The 18285-nt window shown below is 33.4% G+C and overlaps 4 protein-coding genes across 5 annotated transcripts; all 4 read right to left on the bottom strand.

Moving 5' to 3' along the window:
• Positions 1-1230, bottom strand: LOC102613211 (short-chain dehydrogenase ptmH). The gene has a single exon (XM_006466517.3). The coding sequence runs from the start codon at positions 941-943 to the stop codon at positions 104-106; it is 840 nt and encodes a 279-aa protein (XP_006466580.1). The 5' UTR covers positions 944-1230; the 3' UTR covers positions 1-103.
• Positions 1231-1399: 169 nt separating this feature from the next.
• On the bottom strand, positions 1400-6203 carry LOC102618179 (heterogeneous nuclear ribonucleoprotein 1-like). Of its 2 annotated transcripts, XM_006466362.4 has the most exons (3): positions 5057-6196; positions 4079-4847; positions 1400-3076 (listed from the first exon to the last, which is right to left on the bottom strand). In XM_006466362.4, coding segments are annotated over exons 1-3 (999 nt in total). In that variant the 5' UTR covers positions 5285-6196; the 3' UTR covers positions 1400-3074. The 2 variants fall into 2 exon arrangements, with proteins under 2 accessions (XP_006466425.3, XP_015388547.2); XM_015533061.3 differs by lacking the exon at positions 1400-3076 and having other exon boundaries at positions 3102-4847; positions 5057-6203.
• A 1049-nt stretch (positions 6204-7252) lies between these two features.
• On the bottom strand, positions 7253-10104 carry LOC102618460 (uncharacterized). The gene is made up of 7 exons (XM_006466363.4): positions 9679-10104; positions 9523-9569; positions 9332-9446; positions 8146-8190; positions 7987-8046; positions 7797-7892; positions 7253-7681 (listed from the first exon to the last, which is right to left on the bottom strand). The coding sequence occupies exons 1-7, from the start codon at positions 9973-9975 to the stop codon at positions 7562-7564; spliced, it is 780 nt and encodes a 259-aa protein (XP_006466426.2). The 5' UTR covers positions 9976-10104; the 3' UTR covers positions 7253-7561.
• A 450-nt stretch (positions 10105-10554) lies between these two features.
• On the bottom strand, positions 10555-11346 carry LOC107178124 (uncharacterized). Its single transcript, XM_052444418.1, has one exon. The coding sequence runs from the start codon at positions 11344-11346 to the stop codon at positions 10555-10557; it is 792 nt and encodes a 263-aa protein (XP_052300378.1).
• Between the last annotated feature and the right edge of the window lie 6939 nt (positions 11347-18285).

Here is an 18285-nt window from a genome sequence, read left to right as displayed (position 1 = left end):
GTACCAAATAAAACCTAAATCTAATGGCGTCAAATTTATGAAGTACATGTGAACATTCTTCTAATTATTTATAAAATAGTAAATGGCAAACAGCCCCAAATCTTTAGACCTCCTTGTTTAGACTAAAACGAGTCGAAAAGAACAAATCTCTCACCCAAAGTGGAGACCAAGAAAGCATAGCAAATAAACCAGTCATGTGACCGAATGCAATTTGCTTTGGTGGTCTGGGACTCAAAACTTTCTTCGCCACATGCCTTGCGAACAAAGTAGCATCAGTTGATTTACCACCCTGAGAAGCCCTAGCTCGCTCGGCAATAGCCTCTTTGAATTCCTTGTAGAGTTTCCAATCATGATTCCTCAAACCTTCCATGCTATTACTGCCAAAATTTGATCTTACAGCACCAGGGAGTACTTTCACTACGTCAATACCAAAAGGCCTTAATTCAACGCGCAAAGTATCGGACATGGCAAGCACTGCAGCCTTGCTAGCACAATAAGACCCTGCCCACGGTGTTGGCACTTTTCCTACAACACTTGCTACATTTACGATGCTCCCACTGCGCCTTGAAGCCATGTATGGAACAACATTTTGCACCAACCTTAATTGCCCCAATGTGTTAATTTCCCAAGCTTTCCTTATAGCGTCTAGTGGAAGCTCGGCTAGAGGGCCGGCACTTGCTATACCAGCATTGTTGACCAGAATGTCTATACGGCCAATTTTTGACATGATTGTTTTCACTGCTGATGATACACTTTCATCTGATGAGACATCAAGTTCAAGCGCCTCAATTTTATCTGAATCAAAATCTGAAATGTCCATCATACGTTGAGGAATGTCAGATGCAAAGACGTGGCAATTCCGCTCGGCAAATGCCTTGCAGTATTCATAACCAATGCCACCTTTGGCACAGCCAGTGACTAGAACAACCTTTGGATCACTCATATTTCTTCTTGTTCGTTAAATTTTGTTCAGCAAGATTCTTCATCCTTATAAGCTATTAGAGTTACCGCGTTACATCCGCCAATTAGTATATGCTTTAGCATATGCTCAAGGGCTTTATTGTCTCAATTAAAATTGGCCGGCTCCGGCCAGGCCAGTCCATTGATGTCGCAAAGATGTCAAGTGTGAATCCATCTCTGTATTTGGACTCTGCAATTAGGTTACTCACAAAATGCCAACTGACACTGCTTACTGCAAGTAGGAACCGGCTATAAAAGGTTTAAAGCATGCTGTTTCTATTCTCCCAATGGGAAACATGGGGCGATGCCTTCAATAATAAATTAATGAAAACGACCGACCAAACAGAGCACCGCATTTATAATTGTGGTTGTGTATAAATGACGATCAAGCGTGTGATCATCAGGTTATGATGTGGGAATAAAGGATTGTAAACAAAATTAAGACGCATATTAATTTGACTCATTTTGCTGAACCATAAGCCTAATGGAAAAGGAGTTCTTCGGCGTGTCTTCTTTTAACAGTTTTCCCAAATAAGTAAGAAAACTTTCCCCTTTTCTTTTCTTTACAATAAGGAAAAGAGAAAGAAATTAAAAAAAAAAAAAAAACAAATGTAATAAATAATATTAAATAACCTGAGAGGTGAGTAATGCACATAAATTTTTCAAAGAATGGGGTTTGTTTGGTATTTCAAATGGGGAACAGAAAATCTAAATAAGATTATAGAATCAGAAAAAGGACATTGTGGATAGCAACTCATCTGAGAGCGACCATAGCCCACAGAGGCAGTGTTTGTGCTACACCGTATGCATAAGACTTGAAAGCTAATTGGCTTCTTTTCCTTTTTTGAGAGAAAGAGAGACTGTAAAAAACTTGCCGCCAATAAAGTGACCATTAACCCATGCCATGCCATGCCAGTTTCTCTGCAAAAAACTCTTAACCTCATTACTTCTCTTTAACTAGCTTTACCATACTCTCCAGCAGGCTCTCTCTTCTCTGTAATGTCATGGTCCAATGCAAAATTTGACATGTCGCATTCAAAACAAGATTCTCTCTACAGCTACAGATACAGCTACTTTGGCCACAGCTGCAAGCACTTAGCAATATTTTTGTTTTATCCATTAATGTTTTCTTTTCCAAGTACGCTTACTGAATTGATTTCATTTCCTCTAACCATGAGGTGTGAAAAGGCTGTGACTACTCTAAACTCCGGACTTGTTCTAGCCTTCTAGGCCTGCTTAGATATGCTACTAGATTTCCTATCACAAATAGAGAAGCCCCTCCGCCTATACAACAAGCAAAGCCTGAAGCAGCAGTGAAACCCCATCCACTTAATTGAAATTTGAAGCCATAAAAGCACAGTCACCAAAATAACCACATTCCTATGACCCCTAAACTGTCTGAAACATAGTGGTAACAGAGAAAGTCTTCTGGGAAATAAATGAAATGAGATAAAATATAAATATAAAATATATCAATCCAATAATATGGTGATTGGTCATTGGTGGGGTTTCTTTCCAAGAATACATCCAAACCCTTCAACCCACCCTGGTTGCAAAGGTCCTGGAATTATGGATTAATTTGCTATTCAGTTTTGATTTGTCTCCTCAAAAGCACAAGGTATAAGGCTAAAGTGGATGTTTGTTTAGGCATCTGGGTATTTTTTAATAATGGACGTAAGACAAATTTGACTTCAAATGTTTTGAAAAAGACAGCCACCCACCCAGCTAATTTAACTCCATTGTATTTGCGTGACAGCATAATCTTCACCAATTGTTGAATTTTACTGAAAGGATGGCATGGTATCGGTTAGTGCAATATGCACGCACCTCTAAAAGGGAGAATTGGATTTATAATTGAAAAGCAATGCAAATCAATGACAGCATCACTTTAAATGAATATCACAATCCTTAAACTATGCAATTAATGAAATTCTTATGAAGGGTCAACGTGCATGTTACCCAATTGCGATGCAAATAATAAAAGGATGTTAATCAATCTTGTTCATTTCTCTTGTTTGTTCTGTACAATTCTTGCAAGTGCCATCTCTAATCTCCAGCATAAAATTTACTCCTCCCTCCTCCACTGCTGTTCATAATGGTAATGCGTGTGGTGCTTCTGTAAAATTCGGACAGAAAACACTGAATAATCAATTTTTAGTCAAGAGGAAAATTCATAAATTAATAAAATATAAAAATATAAAAAAAATAATAATAATTAAGAGACATGAGTAACAAACAGAGCATAAAACAATCATCTACAGGTAAACGCTTGGAAACGTCCTAATCACAAGAAAAATTCTCTTAAGGAGTAAATTCATATATGTTATAATATTATTTATTGGTTATATGACTAATATAATATTTTAGAAGCTAAAATTTCTCCCTACTCAGAGATACAGGAGATGTGAAAAGAATAAATGAAAACCAAACAAATAATGGCTACATGCAGCACACTTCAATAGTTCAATATGCAATAAAAGGAAACAAAACCTGCAGCAGTTGTGGCAGGACAAAGAAATAAATAGGAAACACTATGAGAATAGTCAAAAGAGGTACTCGAATTATTTGAGTTAAATACAACTTGTCACAGTTCACACTTGGTTACTTGTCTTCGTTGTATTTATTTCCAGATGCAAGTTGGCCTAACTTATATTATTTTATCAAATGACAAGTCCTAGTCTCCCAGGTAAGATATTTTAGATTGATATGATATCAGATGAGTGAAAAAAAAATGTCCAAAAAAAAAAGTAAGGAAAGAAATGAGAATAAAAGAGTGAAAGAGACACATCACGATCATTATAGAAATAAATAAAATATCAAAATGGGGACAAAATGTTAGGGAGCAAGCAACAATTACAAATTCACAGTTTCTGGGCCTAAACTTGCATCTGAATTGTTTTCACTCACAACTATAATTCAGGGGAAGGAAATGGTTACCCTGATTGTTGAGATTCAATGATAAAAGCCCACAATTTCAGAATGCAAAAATAACGAAAGCCCATTACTTAGAGATGAGAAGGTTTCTGTACCAAAACCAGGCTGGGCCAGAAAGAACCAATAGAGCTTACCGAAAATTCAGAAAAAATAATGTGGGTTGAAACGGTTCCAGTTTGCTTACATTTGGTGCTTGGCAGCACTGTCGAATCATGGAACTCCACACCCGCCCTTTGATGCTCTACAGTTACAGCACCGACTTTCAAACTTGATAAGTCATCAATATGAGACAATTTTCTAGTTGCAGGAGCCTCTAAGCCACTTGCATGATCCCCAGTGGAGTTGCTGCCATCAGCCGTGGACTCTGTCATCTGATGGCAACTACCAATACCATTGCAATAGCCATTCATGCAGAGTCCATACGAAGGACAGACAGGGCTTGCAGGAACTAAAAGGCCGCCACGACCAGCACTCGGTGATCCATAACACTGATGTATTTGAAAAGCAGGATAGAAATAAAAAAGGCCATCGTAACCATATGAAAACCCACCCCCAAATCCAAAACCAAAATTTGAATTGTTACAATCGTAACAGTTCATGAATTTATCAATCCTGTCCTTAGGATGAGACCTCTTAACCTCCACCATCTTATATTTCAATTTATGAAATCTAGTCTGCAGCACATTATTCACGGCATCCTCTGAATCAAAAGTAATAAACCCAAACCCTCTTGGCCGACCAGTTTCTTTATCACAGATCACAGGTGCATCAGTTACCGTACCAAAACTCTCGAAGTAACTCTTGAACTCCTCCTCTTTTATGTCTAGTGGCAAGCCCCCCACAAAAATCTTCTTGGTATTAATCTCAGTGTTATCATCGCCAACACGATTACTACTATGCTCATTTGACTCTTCTAACTTGTCTCCTTTGGGTATTGCCTTTTTCACTTCTACCTGAAAAATCAAACTTGGTAGCATCATCTAATTCATTATAATACGACGACATACAAGAAGAAATCAGAGTCCATATTCAAATTCAATCAAGTATAAGCAGCAAAAGGTAAATAAAGTCACTATCTTTTACCAAAACTCAAAAAGAAAGCAAAATTCAGGATGTAAGTGAAATAACCGTCTTTAAATTAAATTAACTCAAAAAAAAAAACCTCTCTGCCAAGAACGACATGGTGTTTATGTTGAAGAGCATCTTCAGCCATTGAAATCTTAGTAAAGATGACAAAACCAAACCCTCTTCCATGACCAGTAAGCCTGCTTCTGATAATCAAAGTCTCCTCAACCGTTCCATACTGGCTGAAGTATTCTCTTAGTGTTTCTTCATTAGTCTCTCTTGAGACACCGCCCACAAACAGTTTGCGAAGTGAAATGGGTTCCATAGAGAGAAGCCAGAGTCTCAGAAGTCAGAACTAGAAAATGGGATGAGACATTGAAGGACAATCAAAGTGAAACAATGAAGATACGTTTTTTATTTTGTTCATACTTCTACGAGAAGTTTACAACCATATCAAACTCAATCTATATATATATTACACACACACACAGACACTAATAATTAATAATTAATTAATGCAAATCAAGCTCAAACTCGTCGGTTTTTTTTATCTAGCCGTTGGATCTGTTGCTTTATATTAACGGTCCAGATAAGATTGTGAAAAAAAGAAAAAAAAAAATTCGATTAGCGACGGTAACAAGAAATTCGTGTCCAGTTTTAACGAAACAGAAACTGAATTTAAAATTCATCTCAAAACGCAGGATCACTTGTTAATACATTTGAAAACGACGAAGGCTCTGCTGTTCCAACTCCAAAATCACAAAAAGATTCCGCTTTTACCTCTGCCATAAGTGGAATTGAATGAGACGATTGCGTCTTGGAAGACAGTCAGTTGCCGGTGTGAACAAAAGAAAACAAAATTGATCTTTTGCTGCAGCGGGATGAGCATTTGAAATATATCGTTCTGGTCCCTTGACGGGCATTTTTTCATGTTGCCTCGTTGGACAATTAGGTCAGTTCATCCACATATCCGAAGTTAATGGCAAAAGAGAAGACAGTTGAATGATTGATCAAGACAACGACAGTGAAACATTAATATAATCCACCAAAGCATTCGACATTAAGGTGATAAAATATCAGTATGGAAACAAAAGAAGACTGCTGCTGCCATATGCCAGAACTCGATCATTCTTAATAAATTTTATGAATACGACCAATCAAAAGCCAACAAGTGCTTCCAGATTCACGGCCACAATTTCCGAAGTATTCTTGGAAATGCAGAGGCTGAGTTCTACCACCAAAAAGGTTAGAAAGTATAATCCAACCTAAAATACATAAGACAATTATTCAAAAAAAATTATTGTCTTATGTATTTAGCGAAATTATTAGTTTAGAACACTCGCTTAAGTTGAGACCAGAAGATTCAATATTATTAATTTATCGAATATTTATTTGACAAAGTTTTATTGTACTATGTATAATCCAACCTAAATCTAATATCATATAATATAATCCAATCTTAAGTACTAAAAGTGCCCTTATTTTATGATGTTATTTGTCCGATTGAAGTCCAACATAAAAATAAATAAATAAAGTTAAACTTCTCATAGTCATTGAGGAGCTCGAATCCTATTTAGGAACCGGAATCTTAAATCGAAACTATTGATAGTATTTATTTCGCAAAATAGAGTTAGAAATCTGATTCAAAATCGGAATCGTGCCTTGTGACGCCCATATTAATTTGGGAATGAGAAACTGATTTCTGGTGGATGTTGGAAATGAGTCTCCCATTCTCAAGAATGACCATTTGGCCCTCCCCCCAACAAAATAAAAAATGTGCATTTTGTTCTCAGTTCAAAAAAAATTATTATAATTAATATATTATAATTAATTAATATTATAATTATTAATTAATGTATTAATTTATTGTTAACAATAATATTAATTTTTGAATAAATAATCACCATAATTAAAATATGACAATAATTCGATACGTATATTTTAGTAGTTTGTTACAATATAATTGATTCTAACTCTAATTCTTATAATTTAAATAAACAATTTATTTTTATTCTCATTCTTCATTCTCATTTTAACTCATTCTCGTTCTTATCCATTCTGATTCTGATTCTCGTTTAGTAAATGCCCCATTAGAGTTAAGAAGAAAAGGTTCCAAACAACCAAGCATGGAGTTTTTTGGCAATGATCGAGAATTTTTGGAAACGTCAGTTTGGCAGTTACTGAATACAGACCATTACCCTAATTATCAGATAAACCTAATTTTCTCAATTAAACAACGTTAAAAATAGAATATCAGAGAGGAAAGACGAGCCACTGTCTTGTTCCTTCAAAGTAAACAAATACTGCCTTTTACATTATACAGCTAATATTCACTTGTATTGTTTTGATAATGGGTGATACACCTCTTCAACATCTACAAAATTGATTACAAATTTACAACATTACACATACGCCCAACAAATACAGATGTTTATGAGCGATAGTGCCGCGTATTGGCATAACTAAACCAGACAGTAAACTATATGATTATATATACCCAACATATTCCATGCTATTGGTATTTCACAGGTGATACTGAAAACAAATTACATGATGCTTGAACGTACCAAATATCTCAACAACTACTTTCAGCTCTAAAACTTCATGCAACCGGAACCTTACAGCAAATGTCAAAGACATCATCTAAAGAGGCATGATCACCGGTCCCTTCATCTTTGCGAGCATATAATAGTTGCTTCCCTTTGAAGACAAACATCCCTCCCTGATCAAAACAAACAGTAATAGGTAAGAATAATAACAGGTGCAACACAATTACATGCCATAGGAAAGCAACAAATTCATATTAATATTATATTGAAAGAAACAGTAAATTAAACCTGTTGCAGAACACTACTTCTATCATCTGGGGTGGCTTCAATTGTATAGTTTTGCACAGCTTTCCGCAGAGCCTCAAATCTTGAAAACACTTTAGCCTATTATAGAGACACAGATATCAGTAGTTACTAAAACGAATCCCTTCACATGTGAAAACAAAGATATGCTATACAGAAAGCAAAAGAAGATTACACTAGCTGGATTGAAAAATGTACGGCCGACACCATGGTATAAGCCCAATAGATTATACACCTAAAATAAAAGAAACAATCCATCAGAATTTACAATCATAAAAATAGGACATCCAAAACATGAGCTTTAATTATTATTTAGAAGAACAAATATTATTACCTTGCGATCAGGATCAGCATAAAGGCAATCCATAGGAAAGGGTAACTGAACATAAAATAACAAGAGGACAAAATGAATCAGCTCTATGGATCAAGAAATAGCCATGTTGATTCATGTTACTATAGCAGGGAGCTTTTATCAGGGTGTAGCTTCGAAAGAAGAACTACTGCAAATCTACTAGACACGTATGCATTTTCCTTTCTTCCTTGTAATCAGGATTTTGTCTTGATTTTACCAATAGCTAAGGTGGTTGATATCCATTGAGTATTATAATAATAATCTCCACCATACTAAATAGTAGAAAATCTATCTCATCATACAAGTGTCAGCCTAACAAGAATTTAAGTTACCTGCACGGCAAAAATGGCTTGCTCATAACAAACTCAAAATATTGTGTATAATATGCATGGTATCTAAGAGGGTGGATATACAGAGTTATTACTTACAACATCCAAAGTCCATAGCAAGCCACCTATGGCATGCAGCAGCTTAGGTACTTGAGGGGAGACACATATATAATTAGAATGATTTCCCATCACTTAATATAGTGGAGATACAATATTGCAATACTCACTGTTGAAAATAAAGTTCCTAAATAGTACTCAAAACTCTTAACAATTTGAAGCATTTCTTTGAATAAGAAGCGACTGCCTATAGTTAACCATCATCATGTCCCGTGGCATGCTAATTTAAATATCTAGGCCAACCTCATGATAAGCAAGCTTGAATGGGTTATAACCAAATGATTCTATTCCCTTGTTTTGAAATGTAGCTATAAGCTATATACCTTCCAAGTCCCCCCCCCCCCCCCCCCCCCAAAAAAAAAAAAAGAGTTAAATGGTTATAATCATTTAGTCAAGCATATTTTTAAATGGCTTCCTCCTTATAAAATATGCAAGTCACGACATAACAATGGTTGGATTCAAGCAACACTAAGTTATACATTAAACTGTCCAGTGCCCATCATGCTAAAAACGCATTTCCTTTTTTTTACCCGGAAACAAATAATGACGAATAATCAATAGCACATGCTGGACAACTACATGGCTAAACATCCATTATCCATGTCATGTAATATCTAAAATCAACAATTCACATATTTTACATATGTAACATGAAATTTAAACAATGAAGGGGTTACTTCTAGCGGCAAACTTAAAACTTGGGTTATGAAAACATTTCCTACCCGCTCTGCAAGAATTTGAGCTTTGTTAGGAGTACCAACGCCAACTGCTATTAGTTTCACACCAGCTGAGTCAAACCTTGCTTTTGATTCTTTCAAAGCCGATGCAAGTTCCCAACTTCAAATGAACAATCACAATTAGCAATTATATATTTCAAAAAATTATTCTCAATAGCTTGTGATGAAGAAATTACCAGCAAGGGCACCCAAAGTGCCTTAAAAGTGCAACAACAGCTAATCCCTAGAAAACCAAAAAACAATAGCAAGTTTCGAAATCAAAGAAAAATTAGATAATTATTAAAAAAAAAAAAGAAAAAGAAAAAGGAAAGGCAGGGAATAAAGATTTAAACCTCGTTCTGGTCCCAAAGGTCTTTGAACAAGACCGGCTCACCGGCAGCGGTAAAGATGCTGAAGTCACCTAGTAAATCGCCAACATTTGCCGGGAATTCAGTGGCGGAGGCCCTAACAAGGAGACGGGGTCTGCTTATGGCATTGTTTCTCGATTTCGAGGAGGAAATTGTAGGAGTTCGAGGTTTGGGAGACGAAATTGGAAGAACCCCGGAGGTCAATTTTGGAATTTGAGAATGAGTGAAGCAGAGAGATCGCACTCGCACCGATTGCAACGTGTCTGTAGGTAATGCTGCCATGGCTTGTGGCGTGCGATTTTACATTTGAGAAACAGGGAAAGACGATGAACAAGTGAAAAATCACAAATCGTCTTCGTGTGTGTCTGACAGCGGATTGTGCGGACTTAGGAGACGACAACGTTTTGTGACATGTTGGAAACGTGTGGCCCAACCAAATTGGATTTGCCTTCGAGCCCAGGAACAAAGAAGATTTGCCCACTATAAGTAGGCATGAGCAAGCGACACTCTAGGAGCCCATTTTCATAAAATAATATAATATTCTCGAATAATTTCTGTTCACTTTATTTTTCCAATGAGCCTGGTTTAAAATATATAAAATATTTTACTCATTATCTTTACTTTAAAAATGACTTTTTAAATAATTTTGTAAAATCAATCTTCTTTTCTTTTTTCATTTTTTTCCCTTCTTTTGAGTTTAAATCCATGGGGTGGACTTCATTTACAGCACACGGTATTAGAAGCTCTTTTTTTTTTGAAAGGGAAATAAATTTTCATTAAGTGAAAGAAGCAAATAAAGACAAAAGTTTTGAAGGTTATGAACCCACCCAAACAACATTTTCACATTTTTCTAGTGCTAACTTAGCTAGAGAGTGAGCAAATTGCATTACAAGATCTAGGTCTATGTTGAACTTTAATCTGATTAAAATTCTTCATTAAGCTTTGAATTGCTGCCACTACCCACCAGACCTCTGTCATGCTGCTCTGCCTGTTGTTCACAAAACCTGCTACCTCTTGAGAATCTGTCTCAACAATTAAAGAGGGTAGATTTGCATTTCCAGCAACCTGCAAACCGAACTCCATGGCTGCTGGCTCAACATAGGCCACATCTCCACAAAATTTTGAAAAATTAATTGCTACAGCAACTACATTTCCTTCAGCATTTCTAATAACTGCTCCCAAACGTGATATTTGCTTGTCTCGGTTGGTGGCTGCATCCACATTAAGCTTATAACAACCAGCTGGAGGAGGGGTCCAACTTTGCTGTAACATCCTTGTCTGTTGATCCATGTGAATTGATGCTGGCATATGAGTTCGTTTATAGGCCTTTAAGATAGCTTCAGCTTTGGCCAACACTATCTGGGGATCTTCCTTCTTCAGTTTAAAAATAAACTGGTTCCTTGCACTCCAAATCCCCCAGCAGATAGCCACTAGCATTTCAGTGTCCGCCTTTCTCCTTGAGCTCAATCTTCCATTCAGCAGACTCAATAAATCTTTCCCAGCCTCTTCTTTTAGCTCTTCTGCAAATTGAGTGAGCCTCCAGACTTTCCTAGCTGTTTTGCAAGTGACCAGAGCATGAAATCCTATTGTTTGGAGAGACAGGGCATACGATATCCTATTGTTTACCCTAGGAGGAGACCCTATAATAAGCATTTTGTTGACCGAAAAGTAAAGGTGACGTGGAAAAGGCGGAGCCCTAAGGGGAGCCAAAGGAGCGGAGGGGCCACAACGCTCTAAAACATAGGATCAAAAATTCTAGGAATATGTATGTGGTTCTTGCGGCTGCATAAATTTTAGAATTCATCATATATTATGTTCCTCGTACAATAAATAAAATATAATATACACATATTTATTTTTAAAAACTATTATATAAATAAATTATTATATTAAATATGATTATACACACATATATATTAATTAATTGTATTATATTTGGTTTATTCTAAAATTCCTATACTGATAGAGTCCCATAACTGGACTCTTATTTAAGCCCATTGGGGATGGCGTCACTTCTTTGTCCAGAGACCAGGCCTCTTCTTTTCTAAGCTCCTTCCTCGCTAGCTAGTGATCATGCTAGCGAGTAGTGTGTTTCATGCAAAAAAGAAATTAAGAATTAAAAAAAAAATTGGACAAATAAAGACAGCATTCATTTGTTGAATTATTGGCGGTATTTGATTTTATGCTGTTTCATTTATGTCTCTCACGTGATATGTTTATGATGCTTCATATTGACATCGTGCTCAAAAGGTATGCATATTCATTACGTACTCACCATCATCAATGAAGTTTGAAGTAAAGCTTATCGTAAAATAATGAGAATTGATATTTGAACTGAAGTTTGACGAAAGAGACTGACAAAAATACATCCAAAATAATGTCCCTTTAAATAAGTTCAGTTTTTTTTTTTTTTGGGAAACAAACCCAAAATAAGAGATGTTGAAGAATTTATTTCGCTTCCGATATCCCACTTGCATCACAGTCATAAGTTTGGGCCAAAAATTCATCTTTTGCTTCTCGAATAACATGCTATATATAACCATATATATATATATATATATGCTTAATTTGATAGTGACATTTTGGCATGGGCAATACTACGTGCATGTCTGATGTCTTGAAACTTTAATAATAATGATTAAAAGGGTTACTGTAGTTGGAAGCTCAAAGAGTACTCCCCACAAAGGAGGCAGGGGCTGGGTCATAAATCATGACGATTATAAAATAGATATGGCTGCATGCACAAATCGAAAAGCATGTGTTTGATTTTAAGACTAAAACAACAGTGGACCTAAGCTAGATCTCCCCCACCACATACGAGACAGGTACAAATGTGTTGTGAATGTTGGCCAACAACATGGCAATCACTATTTTCTTTCAAATGTTGTTAGTAACTGCTTTGTTCTTGAATCTTGAGGTTGTTATTTACTGTATTTTTCACTAGAACAAGAGAAACATGCAAAGCATTTTAATGTTGTGTCGTGCAAGTGAATGAAGACTGTTCGATTACAGAGTTAGCGCTTCAAAGCAAAGCATCAGAAAATGGATAAATTCCTTTGCAACGTACCTCATTGATCAGAGTGCTACGGCATAAAATGCTGTCGTTGAATGGCAAGTTATTGTGTCCGGTGCAGCCTTTTAAATATTTTAGTTTAATACTACTGCTACTGCTGAGGGGCCTTTTTTTTTTTTTATTACATGAGACTATTGCTCAAATTCAAACCCCCATCCTGGGAGAAATACTGTATTCACTCGAGCTCAAGGACTCCAAGGAAGAATATTTAAATTAAACCCTTACAATGCGACTGCGGAGGCTCGAACCCCTTCCCTCACAAATGTGAGGGAAGGACTCTAGCCACTTGGGCTAAGCCCAAGTGGTTAATTTTTTTGATCAACTTATTTCCACTTAATTACGTCGTATCAATTCAAGCATATTGCAAGATGCAAGATATTATTCTTTTTTAATATTCAATTTAAGGAAAAAAATCTATAAATTATTTAAAATAAGTCAATTCAAGATTAAAAGAACACACGCGCACACACTCAAAAGTATCTCAAATGACACAAACACGTTTGTCCAGTATTTAAAAATAAAAAATAAAAAATGGTGCAATGATTCATGAAGAAGAATAAAGGACAATAGCGTCTGATGAACCGGGTAAAATGTGCCTCGTGGATAAGAAACTGGATCTAATCCTTGCAACTTGTGTATTTGAAAATTTGCACGCTCCAAGGAACTCATAAATTAGAATAATTTGTTGCATTTAGGTAACAAAATAATTCTAAACCTTATGAGAGATACTTTTATGCGCATAAATAAATACTCAAATGAGTAACTTTACCCGTAATAATATAAGGAATCATAATATATATTTTAGAACATGATGTGACAACTTATTTATAACTTGAGAGATCACATTAAATTTTAATAATTAATCTAATGTGACCACGTATAAGCTACCACATTAGTTATGATTCAAATGTTAGAATTCTTGCACTACTTGTAAGTGATAATTACACACGACATAATTGTATTGTTCACTAAATCATTCGGGAAAGAAAAAAAAAATCTTGTGTGCTATAGGGGTATTGCTTAGTTTCCATTTATTCCTTGGCATTTGTATATTTAAAATTTCTATCAAGTGTGATAATGTTCATACGCATACAGCAAGCAATAAACGAATAAGATGCAGTAAACGTACATGTGTGTAAAACTTAAATAGTAGGGTTATTGTGTGTGAAACTCAAAAGGTGGGTTATTTGTCCTTTTCTCTATTTGTTTGCATTCGTGTTGGAGACCTCGGCAAACTGAAAAGTAATCTCCTTGTTTCTTTGTTTTGAAAATTCTGTTTAATTTCATGACACAGTATTCATTCATCTAAGATCTCCGTTTGATAAGCATCCCATTACTATAAAAAGTTTGTATGTTAGTATTAACTGACGGTGCTTGTTAAGTTACATAATCATGTAACATAAAAATATAAATAACAAAAACTAAATGTTCGTTAGTGGTAGTAAATATTAGGTTGATGTAAGTTACATGACTATGTAACTTAACAAATACCTTAACTGAATTTATTCTCGTAAATTATTGCATCTTCACCTTTATTAGAGGTTGTTTTTTTGTAAGAAAAATTTTCATTAAAAAATAGATCTAAGAAATATTTTTATGGGGTTGAATAATCTTACCCAAACTTAAATAGGGTTTGTAATAAATATTCAATCAAAGATTTTTTAGTCATTTTTTTCATTCAAGCATTTGATCATAACTATCATATTCAAAAGTATAACCTCTATAAATTAATAATGTCGGGACCATAGAAATTTATTAATTTAGAGAGATATTAATTAATTGATAAATTACTAATTTATTAATTTATAGAGTTTGTTCACAGTACAAAGAACTAACATTTAATTGACTGAAAATTCATTGTATTTTACAAATATAATCAATAGAATTTAAATAAATGATGTATACTTGATTAAATAAATTCATAAATTTTACTAAATGTATTCAATGAACTAAACTAAATGTTAGTTATTAAATTGTATTAATTGAATTTAAACTAATTCATCTAATGTGCCTATCTACTTGATTAACTAAATTCATGCATTTACATAAAATTATCTAAATGTATTCAATGAACTAAACTAAATGTTAGTTATTAAATTGTATTAATTGAATTTGAACTAATTCATCTAATGTGCCTATCTAATTGACTAACTAAATTCATGTATTTACATAAATTTATCTAAGTGTATTTAATGAACTAAACTAAAAGTTAGTTATTAAATTATATTAATTGAATTTGAACTAATTTATCTAATGCACCTATCTACTTGATTAACTAAATTCATGTATTTACATAAATTTATCTAAGTGTATTCAATGAACTAAAATAAATGTAATTTCATTAAATCGTATCAATTGAATTTGACTACTTATCTACTTAATTAAAGAGCATTCATGTATTTACATAATTTAGCTAAGCCATATATCCAATGAACTAAATTAGAAATTAAATGGATTTAATGAATTAAGTTAAAATTATTGTCTATATAAACAAACACAAAGTATTTTTAATTTATGATATAAATGGGATCATAGAGTTATATAGGAGTTTTTGAAAAATTATTATCTTATTAATTTATCGAAATTATTAATTTAGCTTCAGGACCCAAGTTGGGACCGTAAAAAAATATTATATTATAGAGATTATTAATTTATTAAATTTTAATTTATAGAGGTTATACTGTAACCGTATATAATAATTAAAGCAATACTTTAGAATAGTTTTAAAAAAAATGGCTATTAGAAGTTTTATCATGATTATATTAAAAAAAATTACATAATTTTTCTCAGGAAAGAGATTCGAAGAAAGATTTAACAAATTCCAATAATTTATTTATTTTAAATGAATTTGAGGCCATTCAAAAATTGATTTAGTAATTTAAACAGATGAGCAGAGATACTAAAAATTCAGTAAAATATTAAATAAAATTGGGAATGGATGTCGGGATTGCCAGTGGAGCATTATGTCATCAATCACTTTCTCAAGGTCACAATCTCCTTATGTTTTTTGACCGAAGCCAGAAAAATAATTTTAAAAAATAAAATTAAAAAGCTTTAAGACAAATGCATCACTTTTGTGTCGCTTGTTTGATTGTGAAATTCAAAATCACAAAAAAAAAAAAAATCTTTTAGAATATACGATCACGTGGCCTAGAGTTGGACCCCCGCGGGCCCAAAGGACGCTGGTAAAAGTGATTCTGATTACAGTACAAAAATAATTGACTCACCCAAATGACTTAATTACCCCATCCTTGGTTTTTATAATTATATGGGTTAATTTTGTACTGCCCCCAACTGTTTCAATATTTTTCGTCACGCACTCATATGTTTCAAAAATATTCACTCCACACTCAATTTCGTTAATTTGACCGTTTATTCTAACGGTCAAAGGGTAAATTTAGAAATTCATATCCTAAATATTATTTGATGATGATAAATTAAATTTATTTGATAATTTAATTGATAAAATTATTATTAATTACCTTTAAATAAAATTTTTTAATGTAAATATTAATTATTAAATTAATATTTTATCTTATTTTATTTTTCTCTAATTCTCAAGATAAGGGGTATTTCGGATATTTACTTAAATTACAAATAGTTCCGTTAAACATAACGGTCAAATTAACGAAATTAGGTGTAGAGTGAGTATTTTCGAAACATATGAGTGCGTGACGATAAATGTTGAAACAGTTGGGGGCAGGACAAAATTAACCCTAATTATATTATTATTGCCCGAGGCCGAGATCCTCTTGTCGCGTCGCATCCCATGAGATCCTCTTGTCCCGTCGATTGTCTTTTAAAACTCCATTAAATTATTTCGAGTTAGATCTACTAATTTTAATATATTATCAGATTCTTTTATTATTTAAACTGCAATTTGGTCATGTTAAAATTGTTGACCACAGTCTGTCCAAAATAAAAGGAAAAAAAATAAATAAATTTGAATATTTTAGAAATTAAATGGATCAATCGTGGGTCATGCATGACGCATCCACCTCAATTTATATTTCGGGGACGGAATGTGTTTTGTGCTACGCTGACCCTACCCCGTATCCAACCCACAAGCTACACGCACGCTTGCATGAAAAACGTTTTCAGATGAATCAGTGTAATCTATAATTCCCCATTACATCGTTAAATTTCTTTTTTTAAAAAATAAAATAAAAATCCAATAACATGTTATTTTCTTCTTCTTATCTACAAAGTGAAAGTAAATCAAGTTGTTTCTTATATTGTTACTTGCTCATCATTTTTTTATATAAAAAAAAACATTCATTCTATTTTCTACTCATGTGAGCTTGGTGCGAAATTAAGTCTGCCTCTTGTAGGATCATTTTAATATATTTTATCAATTAAGTTAAACAATATCCATAAGTTGCTTATATCGTTATTGCCATGTAAACTAAACAATAAATGAAATTATTATTTATTAAAGTAACTATTTTATAGTTAGATAGTAAATCATTTTCTTTCTCATTTATCCATGTGATAAAAAAATTCGTATTAACATGACATGATCTTAATTTATAAGGTTTCAATAAATATATAAATAACATTAAAAAAATTACAATTCATTTTTTTTTTCAAAATATGTAAAAATACTTTAGTTGATTTTGATAAAACTCAACCTCAATATCATTTTGAGCTTTTGTAATAAATATCAAATCCATTTTCACAATTTTATTTGGGTTATTTTTCAGCACCCCATAAGAATGGAGAAATTGCACTGCACACCTACTTCTTTAATCTTCACCACTCTACTATTTTTGGGTTTGCATGATATTGCTTACTGTTTTTAAGTTTGGGTGATTTTATTTAGAATAAATTATTTTGATTATGCACAAAAAATGAAACTCCTATTATCGTTATTGTTGTGCTCTCAGAAAAAATGTTCGGTTCTGTTGCTATGGTGGAAATTGGTAAATGAGGGGAATGGAATTTGATGCTCGCAATGTGTTTTTTTTTTTTTTTTTTACTTTTATTTTATTTTGAAGAAGAAAATAAACTTCTAGGTTTTATTTTAGAGTTTGATATTTGTTGTTATTGTTCTGTTATACATACTTACTTATTTAATTATTTTAATAAGTTAGTACAAAAATAAAAATTAATCCTATTTGTTTTAATGATATATTTCATTTATTATAAAAAATTTCATTTTTTAAATTTGTTTGAATTAAATGGGTAATTTAGTACTTACAGCCAATTTAATTCAAATGATAATCGAAACAGTTAAAGTTAGTAGTTATTGAAAAAAGTGGGTGGATGCGAAAATTTATCGATTCTTATGGCGGTGGCGGAAAGTAGCCCAAGTTATCTTTAGGGGCTAGGTTTGTTTTTAACTTTTTGGCATATTGACTTTAGTAGATCCAGTAATTATTTCTCACAGATTTCTACTGAAAAAAAAATTAAGTTTTAAAAATGATATCAAATATTTTTTTTTTAATTTGAAAATTGGTAATATTCGTCAAACATCCATAAAGTTTTCGTAATAAACTAACACCTTAAAAGTCTCCACT

The sequence above is a fragment of the Citrus sinensis genome, chromosome 7 (assembly GCF_022201045.2).
Source record: "Citrus sinensis cultivar Valencia sweet orange chromosome 7, DVS_A1.0, whole genome shotgun sequence".
NCBI lineage: Eukaryota > Viridiplantae > Streptophyta > Magnoliopsida > Sapindales > Rutaceae > Citrus > Citrus sinensis.
Note: the sequence above shows the minus strand (reverse complement) of the source record. Positions and strands in the feature narration are given on the sequence as shown.